The 24720-nt window shown below is 27.6% G+C and overlaps 1 protein-coding gene across 2 annotated transcripts; it reads right to left on the bottom strand.

Annotated features, from left to right (window-relative positions):
• Positions 1-6647: 6647 nt before the first annotated feature.
• LOC145840331 (stress-activated protein kinase JNK-like) lies at positions 6648-18815 on the bottom strand. Of its 2 annotated transcripts, none has more exons than XM_082947555.1 (7): positions 18692-18815; positions 18079-18274; positions 15349-15582; positions 13075-13298; positions 12488-12650; positions 8940-9175; positions 6648-7944 (listed from the first exon to the last, which is right to left on the bottom strand). In XM_082947555.1, exons 2-7 carry the CDS (start codon positions 18256-18258, stop codon positions 7689-7691), a joined length of 1293 nt encoding a protein of 430 aa, XP_082803681.1. In that variant the 5' UTR covers positions 18259-18274; positions 18692-18815; the 3' UTR covers positions 6648-7688. The 2 variants fall into 2 exon arrangements, with proteins under 2 accessions (XP_082803681.1, XP_082803680.1); XM_082947554.1 differs by lacking the exon at positions 18692-18815 and adding an exon at positions 18350-18430.
• Positions 18816-24720: the final 5905 nt, after the last annotated feature.

Consider the following 24720-nt stretch of genomic DNA (forward strand, 5'->3'; position numbering starts at 1 on the left):
TGAGTTCACACTTAGAAAAAAACCAAAAAGTGCGAATTCAAGAAATCATGATAATTTTTTTTACAAAATGGCAAATTTCAATATGTTTTAATGCAATAATGTTATGAATAAAGGTAAACATAAAATCAACTAAAACATAAAATAAGCATTCATTAAAAACAATAGATTTATATAAGCAATTTACTATAAAAATTGTTGTTTTAATAATACTTAGTTAGTAATAGATTTTATTAAAGTCAAATTTATGAAAATATAAATTTGCTTTTTTTTGGTAGAAAGTGTGAACTCATGATGAAGTCTACCGTAATTAATATTTATTAGGTATTAAGAAAACCTGCTGTAGAATAAATAACGTGATAATTCTTTTATTATAAAAAGACTAGTTAAATACAATACAAACCAGGTAAAATAAGAAATATTTAAAATTTAAAATAAAATAGAAAAACTTACAGAAAATAATGTATTCTACTGAAGTCTAATCTAATGTGAAGGATGAGCTTCATGACTGCTTTCAAGTTTATCTTTATCTGGTTCTAAATCAGTCAAATAAAGCCTCAAGTCACCTCATTTACAAATATCTAGATTAGATATTTTGCTCAAGATGTTGATAACTGAACTGAAAACTTTCTCAACAACATAGCAGAAGGAAAAGCTATAAACAAAATTTAACTTCCTCTCAAATGATGGGATACTTTTGCCTTAGTTTTTGTTGAGTCCAAAAGCTTTCATATCTTTCTTTGGAAAACTTTTGGAAAAAGGTCAGTTTGTAAGTCTGAGAAGGTTTCCTGTAAGTCAATGTTTACTTCAACAAGATCTGCTTCGAAGGGATCCATAATCCACTTCGGGAAATTGAATTAAAAAATGTCATTAAACCGTTTATCAATATCACCTTTAGCTGTTCCAGATGAGATGAAAATACTTCTACTTCACCTTCACTTATTTGAAGTTTTAAGTTTTCCAAACTTGCAAACTGTGAAAACTGATTATTTTTGAAATTTTCTCGATACAGTTCAAGTTGGTTTCTGAAACTGGTTATCTTACTTTTGACTTTCACATGTTTAAGTTTTTACCTTGTAAAGTTTTTTTCAGATGGTTGATCTTACCATTTAAGTCTGACATATAAGCATTGTCTATGTTTTTTTAACAAGATTGTCTGCCAATACCTTATCCTTTTCAGAAAAAAAATCAATAACTAAATTAAAAATAGCCAAAAACCTTTCTAGACAGTTTCCTTTTGATAACCATCCCACTTCTGTATGCATTATCAAATACTAATAACAAATATGTGAGTACATGATATTCAAAGTTACTTTTTCTAATTTAGTAGTGCAAGCTCAAAAATAAAACATTGATTTCAAAACAAAGCTTACAAAATATATCTTAATTAATTAAAACAACTTTTTTATTCTATTAAAAAATTGAATTTGATAAAGTTTTATTTATTAGTCTAACTAACTAATTGTTTTTCAACTTTACCCGCAAACGGTCGTTTCAGTACTTTGTACTTAAGCCCGCTTGTTTAAGATCACAATAGCGGTTTCTCGCGACTATTCCTGAGTCCTAATAAGGACGAAACCGGTCGTAGGATTGTCTCGGATGCTGTTGTTGTTGATCTTGCGGTAAAGTTCATTGTTTATTAGTCTAAGTAACTTTTCAAAAAACAATTGGAAGTATCATGAGGTGATAGTTTATAAAAGATAACATAGGTTTTTACAAACCATTTATGATCACAAATAGTATTATGTCAGGTTATGAATTGGTGAGAGGGATTTCATTCGACTATGACCTATGTAGTTATTAAATGAGAAAAGATATGAACAAAAATGTGTAATTTACTTGAAAACAGGAGTCCTCAGCACTTTGATCTTTTTTTCAAATCGTTACGTATACAAAATGACTTATTTTGTTTAAGTTTTACCTCAGGATCAAATATTTTTTAGCAAGCAAAAAAATTTTTTTTTTATGTCTGCACGAAGTTTTAAAATCGCCTCTTACTAGTTATCGCCCACCCATTCGCCCCTTTACTAGTTATCGCCCCCCGACTTACCAAAATCGCTCACTTTGGGAAACTCTGAAATACATCAACGTTATATTGTAATATAATGACAATGCAATAGTACTACTTGCTCTCATTTAAATTAAGAACATGTTTGTAGTGATTTGTTTTTATACAAATCTTAATTTTTCATAATTTTTTTTTAAGCTGAAAATACGTCGCAGACCAGATATTTCTGCTTTGCTGTCTGGATTGATCGAAAATACATCGGAGGATTTTAAAAAAAGTCACGTACGTCGAGTTTGAGCAAATTGTAAATAAACAAGTTTTAAACAATATTTTTTTATTATTGAACATTCGATTTGTTCGCAGTAAATCAGAAGTCGGGTAGACATTTAGTGGTTGCAGGTCTAATTTCAAACCAAAAACCTTCGCGAACCGCAGTCATACTTTTAGATAAGATACTCTAGAATATCTCGGGTAAAATTCAAAACTCCCGTCGGTAATACGTATATATTGTTTAAAAAGCGCTCAAAAGGTAGGGTGCACGAAAAACGGTTATCGAGTCGCACACCACGGATATCTTTTAACGTCTTGTCCGTGACTTGTAAGAGTTAAAATACTTATAAGAGTTTTTAAAATTTACTCTTCGTTCGTTTATAACCTCATAATATCGAATGTAGGTTGAACTAAAGCGGGAAATTAAACTACTTGCGGTCCATAGTTTAGTAGTAGTAGTAATTACTAACTTGAGTGTAATGATAAAAACAAAGACTTTTCGTATTATTTAAAACTTAAAACTTTCTAGTTTTCAATCGATAAAACCATAAAATTTGCAGCAACATAATATTGCATTTGGATTTTATTTAACACTTTACGAGTTTATTTTTGTATATATATTTTTTTCTTTTGATGATGTTTTCTATTTATATTTGAATTGAAAAGTACTGGCTCGCTTATCAAATATTTGGCATCTATTTTAGTGACAACTGCCTAAGAAAATATTTCGTTAGATAAATTATTTAAACAATTCATGTCTTATAAGTTGTGTTTGTTCTTTGTATAAAACATAGTACTAGTGTTGTGACATTAAACAAACTTATACAAGACAGTTAACTTGTTTTGCAACATAATACTGCTTAAAAAAATTGATTTTATATATTCGAAAATGGTAGTAGTTCTTATTAGGTCATAAAAAATGAGCGGTAAGAAAATGGGATTAGTATTGCATATGCTAATTTTTAAATAATTTCAAACTCTTTATAAGTTGAACACTAATTCAATAACTTTATTAACAGAACATATTTTTTTTTTAAACTGGGTTGTACAACTAGTAGTATTACAAGTAATTTGATTTACAGAAATTACACCAAGCTAGTGTTACTGTAGAACAGGGTTTCCATAACATTTTGTCATAAGGCCCCTATAAAGAAATAAAAAAATCTATGGGCCCCCTCCGAAGAAAATTCTCATGAAACTAGCATTAAATGCGCCTAAGACTTTTTTTTCTGCTCTTTTTCATCGACTCAAAAATATCTAAAGCAAGTTTCAAAATAAAATATGGTCTTGGGGCTTCCCCTTTTACAGCTGATTGCCTACTAAATTTTCTTATAATATCTATTATAAGTTTGAAAACTACCTTTAAACACGCCTACAGCGTTGCCACAGATCAAGCTGAGAAAATTTTCCTGACTTTTCTAAACTCTTAAGTAAAACTTGTTCTAAAATACATAATCAAACACTTGAAACTATATAAATCTACCTATCTTATTTTTATACAGATTAAAACAACAGTTTTTTTGATGAATTCAATCATCTAACTTCCATTACAGCACTTGAACTATCTGTGTATGATTAATGTATTTGCAATAAACAGCTCTATCAGGAAAATACTTGTATTTTCTAACTTAATACAGTTCTAGTTTGTATGCATACATATAATCTTTTTCTCTTCTTCTGGATGTAATAGTTTCTCATTTTATACTGTTTTCAAGCAGAGCGTTGTTAATACTTAACCCTAGTTCAACCTAAGCCTGGTCATTGTGCAACACAAATAATGGTTGCAACAACTTTCCGAGAGAAGATTCGGCAGGAAATTTTAATGTTTCAAAATAGAACTGGTCAAAACAATCTTCTATTTGCTTGAAGCTCTTTAACTTTAATGCATTCATTGGACAATTTACCAAAGTTCTAAATTTTTCAATGCTAGTATCACCTTTAGAATTGGAGCACATTTTTTACTATGTGAAGGAGTGCACAATTTTGGCAAAACGCTTAACAACAATTGTGACTACTAATTTTTCAAGCCTATAAGGATTTAGGTATGACATATATTTTACAAATGTACTTCTAATAGCCATTCTGTTCCGGAGATTTTCAACAGCTTTTATAACAAATAATCTACATTCTTTGTTGAAATTTAAGGCCTTTTGTTCCTCAACTAGGTCTTTTTTCCTCAAATTTGCAAGCAAATTCGTTGCAGCTCAACTAAGATCAAGTTTTAGGGAAGCTTTGATCATTTAATTCAACCTTGAATAACTGGTTAAGCTGAGGTTCGTAATAATTACGTCTTTCAAAATGATGTACAGCAATTTAATTACTAAGCACGAAATGTCCTCACGCATAAAGGCAACAATAGGCTGGGTACTCTGGTACAATGTCAAAAAAGGCTGCATAATAGATATCATATAACTAAAGAACTGCAAGAAAATTTTTGTGTATATATCACAGTTTCACCATGGAAGTGTTCTTGCCACAGATCATCAATACTAAAACACTTACAAAAACTTCTTGTTCAAGTAGGGTAGTTGATCAATATGTTAACAGAAAAATTTTGCAGTTTTACAAATCATATTTTATTAAATTATACGAGATGAAAGCATTAGAAGTTAAGTAATTTTGTAAACTTCTAGAAAAATTTTGCAATTTTAGTCTGACTTTAAAGGATTTTTAATTATTTTTTTACTATTTGAGGGCTTTGGTAAATAAGGAATTTTGTAAATTACTCAAACAAAATCTGACTTTTTTTTTTTAATTTGGTCAAATTTCCTGACTTTTTTTCGAAAACCCTTATCTTTTCCTGACTTTTGTCATTTTTTTTAGTTTTTCCTGACCGTGTGGCAACCCTGCGCCTAAAAGCTTTTTTTATGTTAATTTACTCTTTATCATCAAACCAAGAATATCTAGTGTAAGTATTTGTAGTCTCATGGCCAGCTAACTAATCATGCCTCCCTTTGATGCTTATTGCCCTGTTTGTGAAACTCTGCTGTGGTACGTATATATATTAACAGACACAAACTATAACCAAGAAAAAAACAAGTTTTTAAGTAAAAATAACAAAATCCACTTTAAAAAAAGTAAATGTTTATTTTATTATGCTTTTAAAAAAGTCATTTAAAATTTAATAAAACCATATCATATTTCAAACATAACTTCAATGTTTGTTTTATATAAGCCTTTGTTAACCTAAAATCTTTACACACTACAACACTTTACTTAAAAACTACCGAACATACATATGAACTTTTTCATAAGATAGATCTTATGAAATTGTAATAATACGAACTAATTTAACCGCATACCTTGTGATGGCAAGACATTCTGTATAACAAAGGCCAGTAAAGCTTTATTGCCAAAATACAGCAAAACGTTTAGTATTAATAACTTTTACTACTCTAAATATTTTTAAAATAAATATTCAATTGTTGGTGTAAATATTATTTCTATTAACTAAAACCGGTTTTAATGTAAGTTATAGTCATTTGCAGTATTTTTCAAAATGTGCATAACAAATTTGACTTAAATATGCGTATGTAACTTATTTCATTATATAAGAAGCGTTTTTTGATAGCTTTGCGATTCTTAACAGTTACAATATATTTTGTAATAATAAATACAAAAAATTTTAAGTACTATAAGTTTTTGTATAAAATAGTGTTTACTTTAACTTATATGCCCATGTTTTTATTTTAGTTATTTATATTGCACAGCTTTTAAACTTATATAACCTCTGGATTACTGCTGACAAAACTATAAAAGATATAAACAAAGTTTAAAACTTATGGAAAATAATCTTTTAGTTTTCGAACTCAAAAAAATATTTTATTTTTCATTTTAATTCTCTTACAATTATTAAGTAAAACCTTTAAAAAATACTTTTCGTTAAAATTTTTAAAAAGTTGAAAACTCAGTCATTATCTTAAACAAAAATACTTACGCATTTATGGTTGAACAATAAGTCTAAGGCGGCTTAGAAACTATAGATGATAACTTTAAAGTGAATTTTTTTTTTGTTTTAGTTTTCACTATATTCTGTTCTTATGGTATGAATTTATTAAAATCTTTAAACCTAAAGTCTCTTAGTATTAATTTATTTCATAATAATCAGAAGTTATAGACTTCTTGCGAATAAGATAAGAATATCTAACAGAGTTGTTTGTAAAACTGATATTTACTTACTGTTATTTTTGCTTGAATAAAGTTTTTCAATAAAAATCGTAAAGACTAAAACTACCATGAGTTAGTCTGAGTAATAGCAAGCCTGAATTAAGTATATTATATTTTAAATACAAACTAGCCTTTTAAAGATGCAAAAAGAAAGTTTTAGACAATTTTTCAAAAATAAGTTACTTATAAATAACACTTATTTCTGTAACTTCTCAATTGTATTCCGTTAAAATTTGCACAAAACTAATACACAAAACAAATAAAATACTTTCGTAAATTTTATGTATCTTTTAACTTTGGACAGCATAGCTAAAACTTTAAAAAACGAAACACAAATAAAAACATTAATATATAAATTTATAATTGGTTTGTATTTACCTTTTAAACAATAAAAGAGTCTATGTATTAAAATTAACATACTTAAAATAATAAAAAACATTATATATGAAAAATGTGTAAAAAGCGAAAAACAATACATATAAACTCATTAAGTTAACAAAAAAATAGCAATCAAAGTTATTTTTTATACTAAATAATCTATTTTAAATAAAGTATGTATTTATACATTGAAAATAAAAAAAGCAAACACATGATAATCAATTAACTATATAATCTTTATCAAAGTATTGGATACCTAATAATTACTTAAAATAAAATAACCCTTTAAATTTCACCATTCAACGCTGATAACAGAAGCGTTTAGAACAAAATACACATAAAGCAATACAAAAACTTTGTTTTGATTTTTATTAGCTGTTGATAGGCTATTTTATGTAGAAAAAATTACTATTACAGAATATGCCTCATATACTAAATAAAAACGCTTTATAAAAAATTTAATTATTATTAAAAGTTATAAAAACTATAAACACTAACAAAAGCAACTAACATTTGGAATAATTGATCAAATAATCTGGTAATCATCCAACATAATGTTCAAACCAGCAAATATATTTAATTGACGGCAAGCAATTACAAGCATGCCCACATTTAAAAAGCATCAACATCATGGCTCAAAAGTAAACTGAACGAAAATTTTGCTTTAAATTCCATTTTGCTATTTTATATCATAAGTCTGTAATATCAACTTTTCAGTAACCTTTTTGAATTTTTGAAAGCAGCACAAGAAAATAAATGCTTCACGTTCAGCTCCGGTAAGTAAAGACGAGCCGAACACCAATATTTGGATAATATTTAAAAGTGACAATTTTAATGCAAGCTCGTACCTCGAAACACCAAAAAAGATTCAAGACTTTTCGGACTTCTTCGCTTCCTTCTCCCCCTTTCCAGCCTTCTTCTCCTTCTTCCCCTCCTTCTGGGCGACCTTGTGGCGGGCCATTTTGATCTTGGACAGGTCGATGTTTTCCACGGTGGTGTCCACGGACTTCCACAGCGTCACCTCCTCCCAAATCACCTCCTTCCACTTCTCGACGGTGTAGTCCACCTCGTCAATCGACGTGTCCACCTCCGGCGCCGGGCCCTCCACCTCGTTAGTGTCGTACCTGTGAAAACGCGCGCGTAAAAGTTTCTGTGAAAATGTCTGAGCTTCTGTGAAAGAAGTGCTTGTGAATGTGTGAATTGATGAGTAATTGTGAAAAATTATAAATAAGAGTACCTGCGAAAACTCAAAAAAAAAAAACTTGTGAAAGTGTAAAAACATAAAAAAGTTTGAAATGATATTGAAGATCTTAGTTTTTGTTGTTATTTAAACTTTATTTGTTGTAATTTAAACTGGTTATTCTAAACCAGGGTTTCCCAAAGTTGGTCAATACAGAATTTTAGGGGGCCAAAAGCAGCAAAGGGGCAACGAGCAGTAAAGAGGCCACAGGGGGCCATGAGGTCATAAACTGAAACTTATACTAGATATTCTGGAGTTGATGAGGTGAAGCAAAAAAAAAAGGTCTTAGGTGTTTATAATGGTAGTAACTTATACTGCATGTTATAAAAAAAAATTAAGGAGTCATAACTGTGTTAGGGGGAGCCACAAGGCTATTATTTGTAACTTACACTAGATATTCTGGAGTTGATGATAAAGAGCATAAAAAAGGTCTAGGGCGTTTTTAATAGTAGTTTTTCGAGAAATTTTGTTGGAGGGGGCCTTAGCTTTTTTAGTTTCTTAAAAGGGGGCCTTTTGAAAAAAAGTTTGGGAAACCCTGTCCTAAAAACTTAAAAAAAGTCCACTGCCACCACTATTAAAACGACAAGTGTGAAACAAATATTGATAAAAAAACGAACCACACTAAAAAATCAATGGCCGCTTGCCAGCCCACTGTGCCTTAGTCTAATTTAGAAATGTTAAAATATTACACACCCGAACAAAATTTCAAACCGCACGACCGTGTAAAGTTACGAAAGCGCGCAAGGTCTGGTTACGTAGAAAACTCAAAAAGGCGAAACATAGCTTGATGTAAAAGATGATCTACTTGAATGCCGTCCTTTGCCACCAAAAATCTTGTATGAATCGACAAACGACCGAAGTTTTCGAAAACAAACTCACCACAGCTTGATGTACGGGTGCTGCAGAGCGTCGTCCACCGTGATCCTCTTCTTCGCGTCCACGATCAGCATCTTCTTCAGCAGGTCCCTGGCGTAGTTGGCCGACAGCCGGGTGTTGCTCTGCGAGTCGTGGGGGAAGAAGTGGTCGGGGAAGAGGGTGGAGAAGGAGGTGCCGGGCTGGGCCTCCTGGTTCTGCACGTACCTCCTCACAGAAGGTTGCAGCCGGTCGATGAAGCTCTATTTGAATTTAAAATGTTGAGTAACTTGTTAATAAACAACGCGCTTTAATAAACAAAAACTATTTCAATCAGACTGTGTTTGTCAGATTCATCTAATAAATAATTAGGTCGAGTGTAAAAAAGTTGAAATTACTTTTTTACATCATGAAACTATGTCAGTTTGTTGGTTAACTTTGTCAATTATTACTTTTATTTTTGATAAATATTTAAACTGAATTTAAGACATTTAAAATAATTTTTCAGAAATTTTTGTTGCAGGTGGAAACGTGAGACTTTATGTTTGATAGTTTGTTGGCTTAGGGGCCAATTCACTTAATGACTTGAGAGACTGCAAGGTTGTTGAAACACTTTTCAGGGAATACTTACAATGAAAAAAGTAAAGCTATTTTTTTAGGCTGAACAAAACTTAAAATAAATTGTGGATGACTAAAACGTTTACACTTATTACGATAATGCTTTGTTTGTTGATGAGTTTGTGTAAAAAAATTATCTTCAGATGCATTAACAAAGTATGTACTTATAAATACAACAGAATAAATGATCAGTTCTAATGGATTCTAACTAAATGTGAGTAAAATTTTTTTTTTCTTAGCATCAAGTTTCGAGCACAACATTGGGTTGTACATGCTTGGAAAAATAAATGTTCCAGCTCCATGTAAAAACTTAATTTCTAAAAACAATTGCGTAATGATTCACAAGCTCAATGAACAATCTTTTTAATATAGTTTATCATTACAAGACTAAAAAAAAAACATTAAATTGTACGTAAATGAACATAGTCAAAACAATACAACTTATAAAAAATATGATTTAAATGAAAAACCAGCGGCTGGCAGAGAAAATTAATTAGCTAGTAACCGAAGTAGTATAAATAATTAACAACAAGCGCACAACGTATCTTCCTTTCGACAAACTACAAAAATGAGAGGATTTGTCATGTAGGTTATTTCTTCAAAGTTTTCTATGAAGAAATAATCAAACAATCAAGTTTTCTTACGCATTTCAAACTTTAATAAACAAATTACACTCGAAAAGTATTGTACATATCATAAATTTATTAAAAATCATTGAGCTAAAATAAACAATAATAAGGAAAATAAAAATGTATCCAGCTGTGTCTTTTTCTATGATTAAACCAAGCATGTTTTTTATTATGAATGTAAATTCTAACAATTTTTAGCTGTATTTCTAAAACCTATCAAAACAAATATTAGTAGGCGTAAACTTAGTTTCAACTATATAAATAATTTTAATATAAATTATATTACCAAGCGTGTTTGATTTAGATTTTTTTGTAGAAATAATTTTTATTTAACTTTCAAAGTAAACTTTTAAGTTGTATGTAAATTTCAAAGTAAATTACAATACTACTAATGTAATAATTACATAACAATCGCTAACTAATTGCTTTGTTTAAAATAACCTGCTAAATTGACTCATAGACTATAAATACTTTTTCACTATTTTTTTTTCCTTTGTTCTATAAAGATATACACCAACATTTATAAATTTGTAAATAATAATTATACATTTATATTGGTAGTCAGTTCTTTAGTATTTCTATATAAAAGAAATACTAAAAACCACAAATAAATTAATGGTAAGTAATTTTATTATGCTAGACTGACAATGTTTAAATAAAAGTTATATCATCAAAAATATAGCTGAAAACTCTTTTTTTTTGTGACTCTACAAAAGATAAAAATAATTTTTGTAAAATTAAACAATTTATCAAAAATTTTAAGTCGTGCAAAAGCAATGTCCCAGTGTTTTTTAATCACTAATAAAAAAATACAGTATTCGAAAACAACAACTTTTAGCATAACTAGCAATCATGATTTTATTTTAATTGAAAACAATACAACTATACACATAGTAAAGTTAACACCACAAAAAAACTTAACAAGAAAACTTTTGCATCATTCCAAATACATCAAAAAAAATGTTGTTTTTTTTCTTAAACAAAACACAAATAAGCTAACAGAAGTATTTCAAAAACACATATTAGAGCTCGCATGAATAAAATTCGTAATGAAAATAATAATAACTAGAGATATTAAAACGCCATCATAAGTAAAGACAAAGACGGTTACAAGATAACAAATTTAAGGATTTAGTCAAAAATATTTCCAAACTTGTCAAAAAAGCAATGTAAATTAAAATAAAAATAGGTACATGTAAAACTCAACAAGAAGTATAAATTTCAAACACGTGAGAGTAATGTTGGAATAAACTTTAATTTGTCTTACAAACAAAAAAAAAACACAATCAGCTATACTTAAAAAAACAACGTATTTTTCATAAAATGTCGATTACAAAAACTGCTTGTTCAATAAAGGTAGTTGTTCAATATGTTAATAAAAAAAATGCAGTTTTATAAAGGATATTATAACAGATGAAGGCATTGAATAACAGGTAATTTTGTAAATTTCCAGAAAACTTTTGCAATTTTAGTTTGACTTAAAAAGATTTTTAATTAATTTTATACCATTTGAAGGATTTGGAAAATAAGGAGTTTTGTAAATTTTAACCGACAAAATCTAACGTTTTTCAAAAAAAAAACCTTTTTTCTTACTTTTGTCTTTTTCTATAGTTTTTCCTGACTTTTCCTGATCTTGTGGCAATCCTGTATAACAAATATTTAAAATTCCAAGTTTTTCAACGTTTTTTAGTAATTTTCGATCGAAATTCCAGGTTTTCTAAGGATTTAAGGTTTTTTAGCGATCTTGAATTTAGAAATATTTGCTGCGAATTTTAAAGCCTCTATAGTTTTTATAAAGCTATAGCAAATTTTTTAAATTAATGGTAAAATTTTAACTTAAATTTTTACAGTGACCTTTTACTAAGACTCATAGTTTTCAAAGTTTGTATACACTTTCATAGTCTATAAAAAAATAACTTATAGTTTACAATTCAGAATTTTGTTTTAAGGTCATTGTTAATCATTTTTTAAATAATTGGACCCTAATATAAAATGGATACCCAACTACAGTCTTAATCTGAAGTTTTGTACACTTATACAAACTTCACTACAAAAAATATTTTACTTATGTCAAATTGTACACTTAATATAAAAACTACATATTTCTGATTGAAGTTTTAAATGTAACTCATTTCATTCTAACAAGTTTTTTACAAACTTGAGATTAAAAAACTTAAACTCTAACAACTATTGTACGATTAAATACATAATTTATTGTTGTTAAGAAGCATGACGTCGGGAAAAAGTTGATTTGACAACCACCTGCTTGAAGCAGAACGTTTTTCATCTAGAAATAAAATTTATGTTTAATTGATCAGAAAGTTGCACCTGTGAAGGAGTGCCGAGATGGGCAGTTATCTTGTTCCACTGGTCGATGTGGTCGGTGCCGGGGAACAGGACGGAGCCCCTGATCATCTCGCCGAAAATGCAGCCCACGGACCATATGTCGACCACGTCCGAATACCCCATTCCCAGTATGACTTCCGGCGCTCTGAAACAATTGACTCATAAAATGAGATAAAGTAGGAAAGTTTACACAATTATTTTGTAACCAGGAAATCAATTGAATTATTTTTTTTGTTTCAAAGGTGAAAATTTTAGCATATAAAAATTAAAACGTTTACTCAACCAAAAGTAAAAAACAATAAAGAATTTTGAATTTAAAACTTATTAAGTTTAACAATACTCAAACTTTAAAGTAGACTAAAAAACAAAACATAAAATATTATTAAAAATAAATCATCGTTATCTAAATTCTATATTTTGACTTTTATGATAACAAAAGTTGAAATTTAAACAATTTAGTGGAAAAATAAAATTATTTTTTAACAACTCAAATTAACTATAACTAAACTTCAAACAGTTTTTCAAGTTTACTTTTTCTTCAAAGCAGCATACCAATAAAAACAACCTACCTGTAATACCTGGTGACCACGTACGGCGTCATCATGAACGAGCCGCCCGCCTGCCTGGCCAGCCCGAAGTCCAGTATCTTGAGCGTGCAGTCCGACTTGACCACTATGTTGGAGGGCTTCAGGTCGCGGTGGATGATGCCTGCCGAGTGGAGGTGCTTGATGCCGCACAGCAGCTGGTAGAGCAAGTACGACAACCTCTCGTGGTCCAGCTCCAAGTTTATCACCTGAAAACGTCAGTATTTCACTGTATCGAGATGCTGATGTTTAAAAAAAATATTTAAATTTCAATTGTTAAGCATGAAAATCTGTTTGTTAAAATTTTATGCATCTATAGATTATATTTGAATACGATTTCTTTAATAACTGAAGATCTGTTGTAGATTTCTATAGGAATTAAACATTTTATTGTTTTATTAATCTTCAAAAATTAATTCTAACATATTTTATAGTATCTATTGAACTGTTTAGTTTAGTTGATGTCGAAATATAAGAATTAGCAGTTGTTGTTTTTTTTTTCTTGAAGTCTATATAGAAATCAGAACTAAAACTTTTTTACTGTTTTAGTGTAAAAATGTTATATATAAATTTAAAGCATTTTATCTGAAATATTTGTTAACATGATAAAAGTTTAAAATTTAAAACACAGGCATTTCAAGAATATTTCTTAATCATAAAGTAAAATTTCATTGAAACATTAGTTCAAAGTTGGTTTCATTAAACTTAACTAGATTAACTAGGATATTTTTTTGATAAATAAAAAGGCTAAACTAACTCATGTTTTAAAAACGTTAATAGGAAAGACAATTAAGACATAATAATTCTTAAATTGCCACACTGTTTTTAAACCTAATAAACAGTGCTCATTACTTTGCATTGAAAGTGAACAACATCAGGTTACGTTTGTTTCACACCTAAAGTATAGGGCTTTAAGTGATCGTCAGAAATGTGTTTATCATAAAACCGGAATAGAAATTTATACAATAAAAAGATGATGTGAGGTAATAATTTATTAATCTGTTAGCCTACTATACAGTACGAAACTTCGTTGTTTTTGAAGAAATTTTATAAGCCATTAATTTTTTTAAAGACTATGTTTGTGATCAAGGCTGGGAAAATTGGTGAAAGTTGGTAGCATTTTGAACTATATAAAAAATACTAATCTAAAATACTCTACATTCTTTTAACTACAAATACGATTTAACCAAAGATAAAAGGATTATAACAAATATTAAAATAGAAAACGAGATATAATATACTTCAACACCCCATTCAACCTAAACTTCTCAACAAAATAAAGCAAGCACTTTTTAAACCTAATAAACTTTTTTTTGATCAACAACCATCGATATAAAAATATGTTCAAACACAGTACAATAGAAATTTCATACAGCTGCACAACTTTAGAAATAGAAAAATAGCTAACAATCATATAACCTTAAATAAAACTACAATACCAATACTATTATATGCCCAACTAATAACCAATGTCTACAATCCAAACTTTCTTATTGAGTCTTTTTAGAATCCAAAGAAACTAGAAAAAAGTTATAAAGTTAGCACTGGAATGAGAATACATTTAAAGACAGGTAAAAAAACTATAAAAAGTTATTTATAAACGAAAACAAAACTATCTACGTTACAGAACTACCTAATTATGTGTGGAAATTGAGAGGTAAAAATATAAATTAAAGCATAAATGAGATACAACAAACAAAACAAAATCAAACGTAAAAAACGGCTGCAAGTTATGTACGTTTGAAAAAATAGAAATTGTAAAAGTACTCTAAACAAAAACAGAAAAAAAATGTACAAACTACTAAAAGTTCATTAACAATAAATTTAAAACAGCCAGCCTTAAAATTCAATACAAAACCATACAGTGAAAACGAGCAGTTTTTATTAGGTAAACTTATTAACTTTTTGTCAGTTTTTTGTGAAGTTTTTTTTCAACATCTTTTCTTTGTTTTATCAAAATTCTATAAAAAAAATCACTAACTTTACAGCCTTAATCAAAAATTTAATATTTAAATAAAACTATTTATAGTATTATTTCAAAAATAGTTTAATTTCGTAGTGTAAAATAACATTTAAATTTTAGTTAACAGATTAATCAATTATTACGTCTGTCATCAAATTTTTTGTATAAACTTCAATTCTAATTTAGTAATAAATACAGTTCCGAAGTCACCTAAAGCATAAAGCGTGTGAAGGTGTGAAGCATACGCAACCTGTTTTTACAACAAATACGAATTCACATTAAAAAGCAAAACAAACTTGACACAGAGATGCGTCCATGAGCTCCATGACCAAATAAACGTGAGAGAACTCCTCAAAGTTGCTTTCGGGCGAGAAAACGTTGAGGAGGCCGATTATGTTCTTGTGGTCCACCGCCCTCATCAGCAACAGTTCCCTGTAAGCGCGCTTTGCGTGGGTGGGGTTTTGGAAGGGCCTGCTCAGCTTCTTTATGGCCACTTCTCGTTCTAATATGGTGTCATAAGCAGCACAAACCTGTATTAAGGAATAAGTTAAGGTTTTAAATAGACTAACATAAAATCAAAAAGTTAAACAACTTTTTTAAACTTCAAAATTTCTTTATACATTAAAAATACTGTTTTAAAACTTAATTTTTTTCCGGTAATTTTAAGGAGTTTAGATATAAACAGGGTTGCCACTCATTGATTCAAATTTTTTTCCAGGTCTTTAAAAGTACACAATTTTGGGTCTACTTTTAGTTTGAAATTAAGTTTAAGGTAAGAAACTGTATTAATTAGTAAAAAAACATAGAAAAGATATTGTTAAGCTAGTTTGAATATGTTTTTATATAAAAATAAGTTTTGACAATGACATAAATTTCCTATTTATATGATAGATTTTTTGAGTAAAATCGAAATTTTACTATTGAACATGTGAAAATTGTTAAAATTTCCAGTTTTTTTTTCAAAATTTCCTAAATTCCAGGTTTTTCCTGTTTTTTTTGCCTAAATTGTCAAATTCCAGGTTTTTCCCGAATTCTAGGTAAAGTGGCAACCCTGTATAAAACGTGTAATTCAACCAAAAGCTTAATTTTTCAGTTTAAAAAAAATTAAAATTTGTATTTAGAAAATCTTTCTATTTAAATTTATATGACATAATCTTTATTTATTACGTCATACTATGTTATAAATTATAATGCATAAAAATTTCTGTTCAAAAAGTTATTATTTAACTTGCTTTTTGAGAAAATTTTTGAGAGATCTTCAGACAAAAAAAATCTTTTTTTTTTGAGTTACAACTTTTTACATATTCATTAATGAGAAGACTCAAATTATAAAATACATCTTTAAGGAGTTATAATAAAGTTATTGTTGAATCTCAAAGCTTGATATTCAAATAAAAGTTATAAGTTTAAAAGGGCTATTTCTTTTTCTAGTATTTATTCCCTATACAAATTAATTTCAACTTCTCAAACATTTGTAAATAGCATTGTGTGGATATTCGACTTAGTGGTAGAAAAATAAAGGATGTTAAGTAAAAATACAAATTTTAGTCTGAAAAAACTAATAATGCAAGTAAAGAATTTGTTCTTTGATTTGTGCAAAAAAAAATCCAATAAATCTTGTTTTAAAAATATATTTCTACTTTCATTCTAAAAAATTTCAATGAGCTTTAAGTTGTATTTATTTTTAATAAAACATTGTTTAAATTATATTTAGAATTATTTTAACTATATGTCAAACTTAGTTTATTTTTATTTAAATTTAATTTAAATTAGTTCATGATTCATTTTTAATTAAGTTTATTTCAGTTATAATATAAGTTAAGTTAAATTATAGTTTTTATAGTTAAACTTAAACAACTTTTGTCAGCTTAGTTTTATTTTAATTTCATATAAGTAAACTCTTCAAAAGTAAAGAAAAAAGTGTTTGGGTGGAAATTAATTGGGATGGAATTGATATGGGCGGGAGTTGATTGGGTTGGAATTGGTTAAGAATTTATTTTAGTTGGAGTTGAATAGGTGGGAACTGATCTGTGTGGGAATAGATTTGAGTAAGATTTGATTTGGGTGGGAATTGATCAAGTGGGAAATGGTTCGTCTGGGATAAATGATATACCAAAAAACAGGAACTTCTTTAGAATATATATCATACATATTTTAAGAAAACTTTTCAAATTTTTTACAGTTTAATTCTTTGTTAACTTTTAATATTTGGAAAGTATGAACTCAAATTTATTGATTTTTGTTATAAAAAAAACAATGTTTTAACTTGGAAAACTTTCAAAAATAAACATAAAAATGATGAAGTCCCCAGATACAAAATCTAGAAGGGATAATTTAGCCAGTGATAAAAACAAATGTTTTGTTTATTAATCAAAAAAAAAACTATACTTCAAACACCAAATTACTTTAGTTTTATTATTATTAATAATTTAGGCATCATGTAGAAGTTTTTCAATAAAAGCTTTACTTGTAGCCTTAAAAAGTAAATCAAAAAAAAGAAAAAAAAAAGGAAAGCTTTAAAAATTAATCTGTTTAAAACAACCATTTATAAGTTAATTTAGTTTTAAAAGCATTAGCTTTTTTTTTCTACCCAGGTTTACACCTAAAAATATTGCTTTATATAAACAAATATTTAGAAATGCAACATACTTATTTTCTTATTACTTTTCTATTAAAAAAAACAATAGCAAACTGTAATTACTAGCAAAAAACAAATTCTTAATAACTTTAATTTTGAATTAAAGATAATCTAAAATTAAACTTTAATTCAAATCTGTCAAAACTTTTCAAAGTTTTTCAAATATAAGTATTTAATTTTGAGGGTGTGGAAATGAACAATAAAACAGTTATGTTCTACATCATAAATATTTTTTACTTAAAATATTGAGTTCTAAGTAGTTGAACAGAAGTTAACTTTATAAAATCTGAATAAAAAAACCTTTAAAATTCTTACGGTATCACACATAATTATAATGTCATATTGGCACTTAAACATTTTTTTTAAACAGAAACAATTTCAAACCAACCATGCCCTGAGCTCCAGAACCGATGGCTTTCAACTTTTGATAACGCTGCAAAACATTGAACTGAGACTCCCCAACGTGCACTGTGTGGAAGTCAGCGTTTGGATCACATTTCAACTTGTTTGAAGATGATGAGTTGGAAGCTGCGGTTTCATTTTGATGCTTTTTATTTGATACACTCATTCCCTCGTCTGCTTGCCTGTTGATAGTTTATAACTTTTATCTTTTTATTTCAAAGCAATTAAAAAGTAAACAGTTTTAAAAGCAAACCAACCCCATAGACTAATTTGTAGAATTGTATTAAACTATTCAACCCAAATTAGTAAAGAAATGTTCTTAGAAACTAAATAAATCTAAAAAAAAAGTTTAATAAATTTTATAAATTAGTTTTGTAAAAGTAGGTAGTATAGTATATTCATAAGTTTGTTTTGACATTGAAAATTATCAAACAGTTATTTGTTGAAAACTAAAAGAAAAAGATAAGTAAAAACTTTACTTTTTAGTTTGGTGGTTACACAAAACTGTATAAAACTATTTATCAAAAACATAAAAAGCTAGGTAAAGTATAAATAATTTGGTGTTTCAAATCTAAGTAACTGTTATTTTAATAACTTACACAAGCTTTATAAGTTAACAACCAAATTTAGTTTAGTCAAACATTTAGATATAAGTTGAAATCAAGACCATATTGCAGTTATCACTTGATAGAATTTTAGTAGTTTGTTTATTATTAAAGTAGCTTTATAATTAATTTTACTATGTCTTAAAGTTGAGTTTTGAGCAACTAATATAAAGGCTCAATCATACCACTTTTATCACCTGATCGAAAGTGACTTGGGAGAAAAACTTGGTAATGAACAAAAATGTAAGAAAGACTTGGTTTGTGCATGTTTTTATTTTTGATGATAAAATGAGCAGAACTAAATAAATAATTTTACAATATAGAGTACCATATAAGTATGTTACATAATAGAAATGGTTTTATGGTGAGATACTTTTCTAGGTGGAAATTTTATATGACCACCCACATTAAGGTAAAAAGGCTTGATTTTTACATCTAGTGGTTAAAGTTTTTCTGATATTTTTTGATCGAAAATTTAAATACTTTGTACATGTTGTGCAAACTCATCTTACGATTACGATTTAGTTTTTGTTTTAACGAGTAAATGAGAGTAGGTTTAACAGAACATTTCAAACAGAAAGTTCTGAATAAGCGATTATTTTGTTTCAACTTATGTAATGCTTAAAATTTTTTGTTACAATTGCTTCATAAAGTTCTGACAACTATGGATCTTAGTGGAATTAATTATCGTTTGTATTATAAAAATAAATTGTAATAGGCTATTTAGTACGTAGGGTTAAGTATTTCTAAGACTAAAAAATACTTAGTAATTTTTATAATATCATAGTGGTGTTATGAAGGATTATACTAACAAAAATACTTAAATTGTTCGAATAGAACTATGTTTAACATATACTTTTATAAAAAAAATTAGAAAACATTTATAACAGGTACAAAAGTTTGTATAATGTAAATAAGGGGTACCAATTATAAGATATACAATTTAAAGGTACACTACTTACATATTAATTTTTTTTTTATTTAAGCATTATTACTTGTACATGGTAATTATTATACATATTTGTCTGTTCGACAAAGTAAAAGCGCTTACAATATTTGGTTCTGGGACTAAATAACCGAAAGGTTTTTTCGTGCACTAAGTCCCAGAACCAAATATTGTAAGCGCTTTTATTTTGTCGTTCAACAAATAATAATAGTGTAAAAGCTTATTAAAAACAACGAAGTTGAGCTAGAAAAAATAATCATAAGGTCAGTTAGTAACACATTTATTGTTTTTAATATTTTATCTGACTGAATATTTTGCTACAATTTTATTAAATACATTTTCAAGACTTATATTGATCAGTTGTTGTTATTTTAAACTATTCTAAACAATAAACGACTAGTTTCACACAATTTCTAAAAACTTATTTTCAACTTTAATTACAATCAAACTTAACGTATTTACACACAAACTTTTTTTGTTCAATTTATATAGGAAATTAAAGAAAATTTTAACTAAAGACAATTCACAAAAACACAAAAAAAAAGGCAACGTAAAACAAATACAATGTATCACGTAACTGGTACTCGAAGATGAATTTTCACTCGTTTTAATACGGATAATACCTATTTTTGTGTTTAAAATTGTATCTTCGGGATTTTATCGACCAATCATCAACATGTCTGCTATCTGAGAACTGTTCATACTGAAAGCAATCGTCTGTTCTGAAGTCTCGGAAGTTTTCCTGGCAATGTTTGTAATATGATCGGCGATTTTCCGAAATTCTATAGAACTCTCGTTGTCGATTACCTTCTGTCATTCTACTACTGTTTGCACGACAATACATTGTAACTCTACGGGTTTCGCATCTCCTAGTTATAATTCTTGTCATAGCATTTCTTCTTACATCGTTTCTACCTAAGTTGTTATTCCAGTTATTATTGAAGTCATTACTACCGAAGTCGTTTCTATCGAAGTCGTTTCTCCAGTAATATCTATCAAGGAATTTTTTGCCATGATCATTTCTTCTAAAGTTGTTTCTGCGGACATTATCATTGAAATTGTTTCCTGTGCAATCATCACCGAAACAATTAAGTGCATTCTGTTGGTTTTGATAACCTGGATAAAAGTTTTGGTTGATTTGACGGCCTACATAAGTATTTTGATTGTCATATCTCGAAAGTAAATGGCTTTGGTAATTAGCATGACCTCGCTGATTGAAATCTTTTGGAACTTGTGGAAAGTTGTTAAAATGGCCTCTTTGACACCGCCCAATTTGGTTGTTGTATCTCGAATTGTTAGTATGACTTGTCTTTCTCCTATTGCTTTTTCCATTCATAACATTCTTGGCTTTTTGCTGACCAGCTAGGATATTATTTTTGGGTTGTTTATACGTTTTATTTCTCTTCAGGCCACTTCCTAACTTTAGTTTTATTTTTTTTGAAGGTTTACAACCTAAATATGTTGATATAGAATTTAAACAATACAAGGAACTTGTTGAATTACTGTTTAGTTATATATAATTAGCAATTCAGTCATTATTTAGCTGACTTAGCGTACAATTTATTAAACTATATTTTAATACATAACATAGGACGTTCTTCTATGTCTTTGTTAATATTAAAGTTTAATTTGGTATACAAATATGATTAGAGTTTTTTGTATTAAACTGTACAAAAATGCGATAAAAAAATTTCAAAATTACAAAAATTTTTTTTTGCTATTTACAGTAGATTCGTAGAACTAAAAGCGAGACACTGAAACTTAAATGAAGAATTTTAACTGCTTAATGTGAAGATCATACGAATCGTGTATGCCTATTAATTTAGTAACGCACTGTTTTAATAAAAAACCTTTACTATACTAATTTTAATCTTTCTTCCTTTTCTTTTTCTCTCGCAATTTATTTTTGCGTATATGGGTTAAATTTTTCAAGTTTATGTTTATAGATTTAAGCATTAAAAATTCTTTTTTTTTTCATTATAATTATACAAGTTGTTAATTGTTTTAAAACTTTTAAATAATTATAAACACATAAAAAGTAATCCAAAAATATGAGTTAACTATTGAAACACTTAAGGTTAAAAGAAAATTTTCAAAGCAACTTCATTTTTATAAAAATAAGTTGTTAAAAACTTGTTATAAAAGACCTGCTAATTTTAACCAAATTCAAAAACTTAATTATTCTATTAAACTTTTTAACATAGACAAAATTTAAAACTGCTAAGTATATACATAATTTAAAAAAAAGTCTAGTTATATATAAATTTTTAACTGATTTGTTTTTCTAAGACAAAGATCTGAAAATTAAGTAAGTGCATACAGTCGATGTATAATAATTAACAAACTACAACTCACTAGTTTGCTGACATTTTTTTACTGATGAACTCAAAGGTTCACTTTTAATTTTGCTCAACTCTATAGTTTGCTTGGCTTGTTTCAACAACTTCTTCGCTCTTTTATTCGCTCTTTTAATCTTTTTACATTCGATTTGGGCTGCTGTATTTTTACCTTGGAAATATTAGTTAGGTGATTTTGCTGTTATCTTATCAACTAGATTAAAAGATTTTCGATTTTTGATTTATTTTCCGTAAAATCATAAGTTTCAACTTCATTTAAGAAAACTGTTACAATTTTTACAGTAAGTGGGAAATCGATAATCAATGTTAACAAGTTTATCAATTGTAGAATTGGTAAATTAAATTATTTTATTTAGCTTGTATTACTGTAATATAATTTTAATTACATAACATTAGAGTATAATGATCCTATGGAAACACTATAGTTTATCTTTTTTAAACATCAACATATGTACTGCCAAAACTGGTACAATATTTAAAGTTTCTATTTTTATTCTACCTTCAAGACTTTTATTAGAAATGTCATTTCTTTTGACTTTTTTGCTTAGTGTTCCTGAAAGGATTACAGGTGCATCTTTTGAACATGAAGGAGTTTGCTCCATATTTATTGTTTGACTGCTACAACTAACTTTAAAAAATCATAACTTTTAGTGGTTTTATATTAAATTTTATTATTATAGATCATTACAAACAATACAATGCATGATATTAGTGGTATTTAACAATATTCAGTCGGTTCAAAGTGCATAAAAAGAGTTATAAAAATTTACCAACAAAACAAATACTTTGTGAAAAGTTTATGATTTTAATAAATTAAATGTCCAGAAGCAAAGTTATACAGTATGTATAAAAATATAAATAAATTGCTTAATTTTTTTGTTTTTAAAGTTGTGAAAATATTTTAATAACTTTTTTAATTGTTACTAGTTAAACATAAAATTTGTACAACAAGTTGGTATGATTAAGGTTTTGTTTAACAGTTATATTTAATGATACAAAAAATTAAAGATATAACGTGAGAAAGATTTTATTAAAAGAAAAATAAAAGTTGATAACTTTAAGGAGTAATCAATCATCCCTATTTTTTGATGTTTGATGTTAAATATTTTTAAATTTTCAATGAGGTTTTAAAAAGAGTTTATAACACCTTTACAACGGTTTTTGATTTTATAAGTCAAATAGTACAAAAAACAACACTAAACTTATTTTTGATAACATAAAATAACTTAAAATAAAAAGTTAAAACTACCTCATTTTAGTAAAAATAAAATAAAAGTCTAAAATAACTCTAAATTAGGCTGAATTCTTTATCAAAATCAAAACGACTTAAGCATTTATACTTATATAAGTTGTTCTTAATTAAATTAAAACTTAAGTTAAAATTTTTACTAATAAAACTGAGAGCTAATTGTTTTAGATTTTTATTGCCTTAGTTTTAACTGTTTTTCTTACGTAACGTATTTTTCTTAGTAAACGGCCCTAATTCCTGCCTAATTAAAAAACTAGACTCCTTGATAAGGACATACGTTATGATTTATCTATAACAGTAATTCCTAAAGTGGGCGGTACCGGGGGCGGTTTAGGTAAGTTGGGGGCAATAATTAGTAAAGGGGCTAAAGGGGGGCGATTTTGAAGTTTTGAAACTTACACTAGATATTCTTGAGTTGCAGATGAAGAGCAAAAAAAAAGTTCTTAGGTGTTTTAAATGGTAGTCTCGGTGGAGGGGACAATAGCCTTTATTATTTCTTTAAAGGGAGAAATTAAAAAAAAGTTTGGGAAACACTGATCTACAAAAATAAAATATGATTTTAAAATATTAAAATGATCAAAACTTACCAGTGTTGACGAATAAAAAAATACAATTTTTCTTTTCATGACTTATAAATATACTTTTTAAGTTAGTTACTAACATAGTTAGACTTTTTATTTTATTTTAACACTAATAATTGTATTTTTAAACTCTATTTTAATTCTTAACTATCAAAAACATGTATAATAAAACGTAAAATACCTTTAAAACTTGTAAAAAAATACTTATTTAAAAAAATAAGTGTTTTAATAGCTTTTAGACAAGTACGTGAAAAAATTAAATACAATGCCGTAAACTTTAATTAAAAATAAAAAAAATAACGCAAGTTTAATCAAATTAAACCCAACAGTTTATCAAAATTACGAAAATTTTTCTTTCAAAACGATTGCAAGATTTGTAAAGATAAATACGAAGTTTTAATAATAAATTATATACCCATGCAAAAAATCGACAAGTTGCTAAAGTAATATATACTGTTGACATTGGGTTGCAGTACCTAAATTGGTTATATGAAATAAAAAACTTTATCTTATCTAAATTTAGGTTTTTCAATTTAATATTTTATTTACAGTTAAAAAAAATTTCCATTCAAGATTTTTAAATACTGATTCAATTATAACAATTAAAATGATTTAATTAATGTTTTTCTATCTTAACAATATGCTAGTTATTAGATTATGAAGTATTAACATATATATATTAGCTTATTGTACGAAAAAAGCGTTAAAATGTTTGGTCTTAGGACCAGGTGTACAAAAAACTTTCAGTTTTCGTGTGATACACCAAGAAAACAGTTTACTTTCTTGTTCAGGAATCAGGAGTCAGGACTATTTGATGTCTTGTCCAGGTCAAATTATTGTTTATTTAAATTTTAAAATAAATTTTGACACTTATCCACTACAATAATTAG

Source organism: Thalia democratica, chromosome 7 (assembly GCF_965202585.1).
Source record: "Thalia democratica chromosome 7, ktThaDemo2.hap1.1, whole genome shotgun sequence".
NCBI lineage: Eukaryota > Metazoa > Chordata > Thaliacea > Salpida > Salpidae > Thalia > Thalia democratica.

Bases quoted from the DNA above. Each gene is read 5' to 3' on its own strand.
- LOC145840331 (XM_082947554.1), bottom strand. The intron at 12,651-13,074 runs GTAGGTTGTTTT...CAATTGTTTCAG, and splicing joins GTGGTCACCAGGTATTACAG to AGCGCCGGAAGTCATACTGG. The intron at 7,945-8,939 runs GTGAGTTTGTTT...GCGTTTTCACAG, and splicing joins CACCCGTACATCAAGCTGTG to GTACGACACTAACGAGGTGG.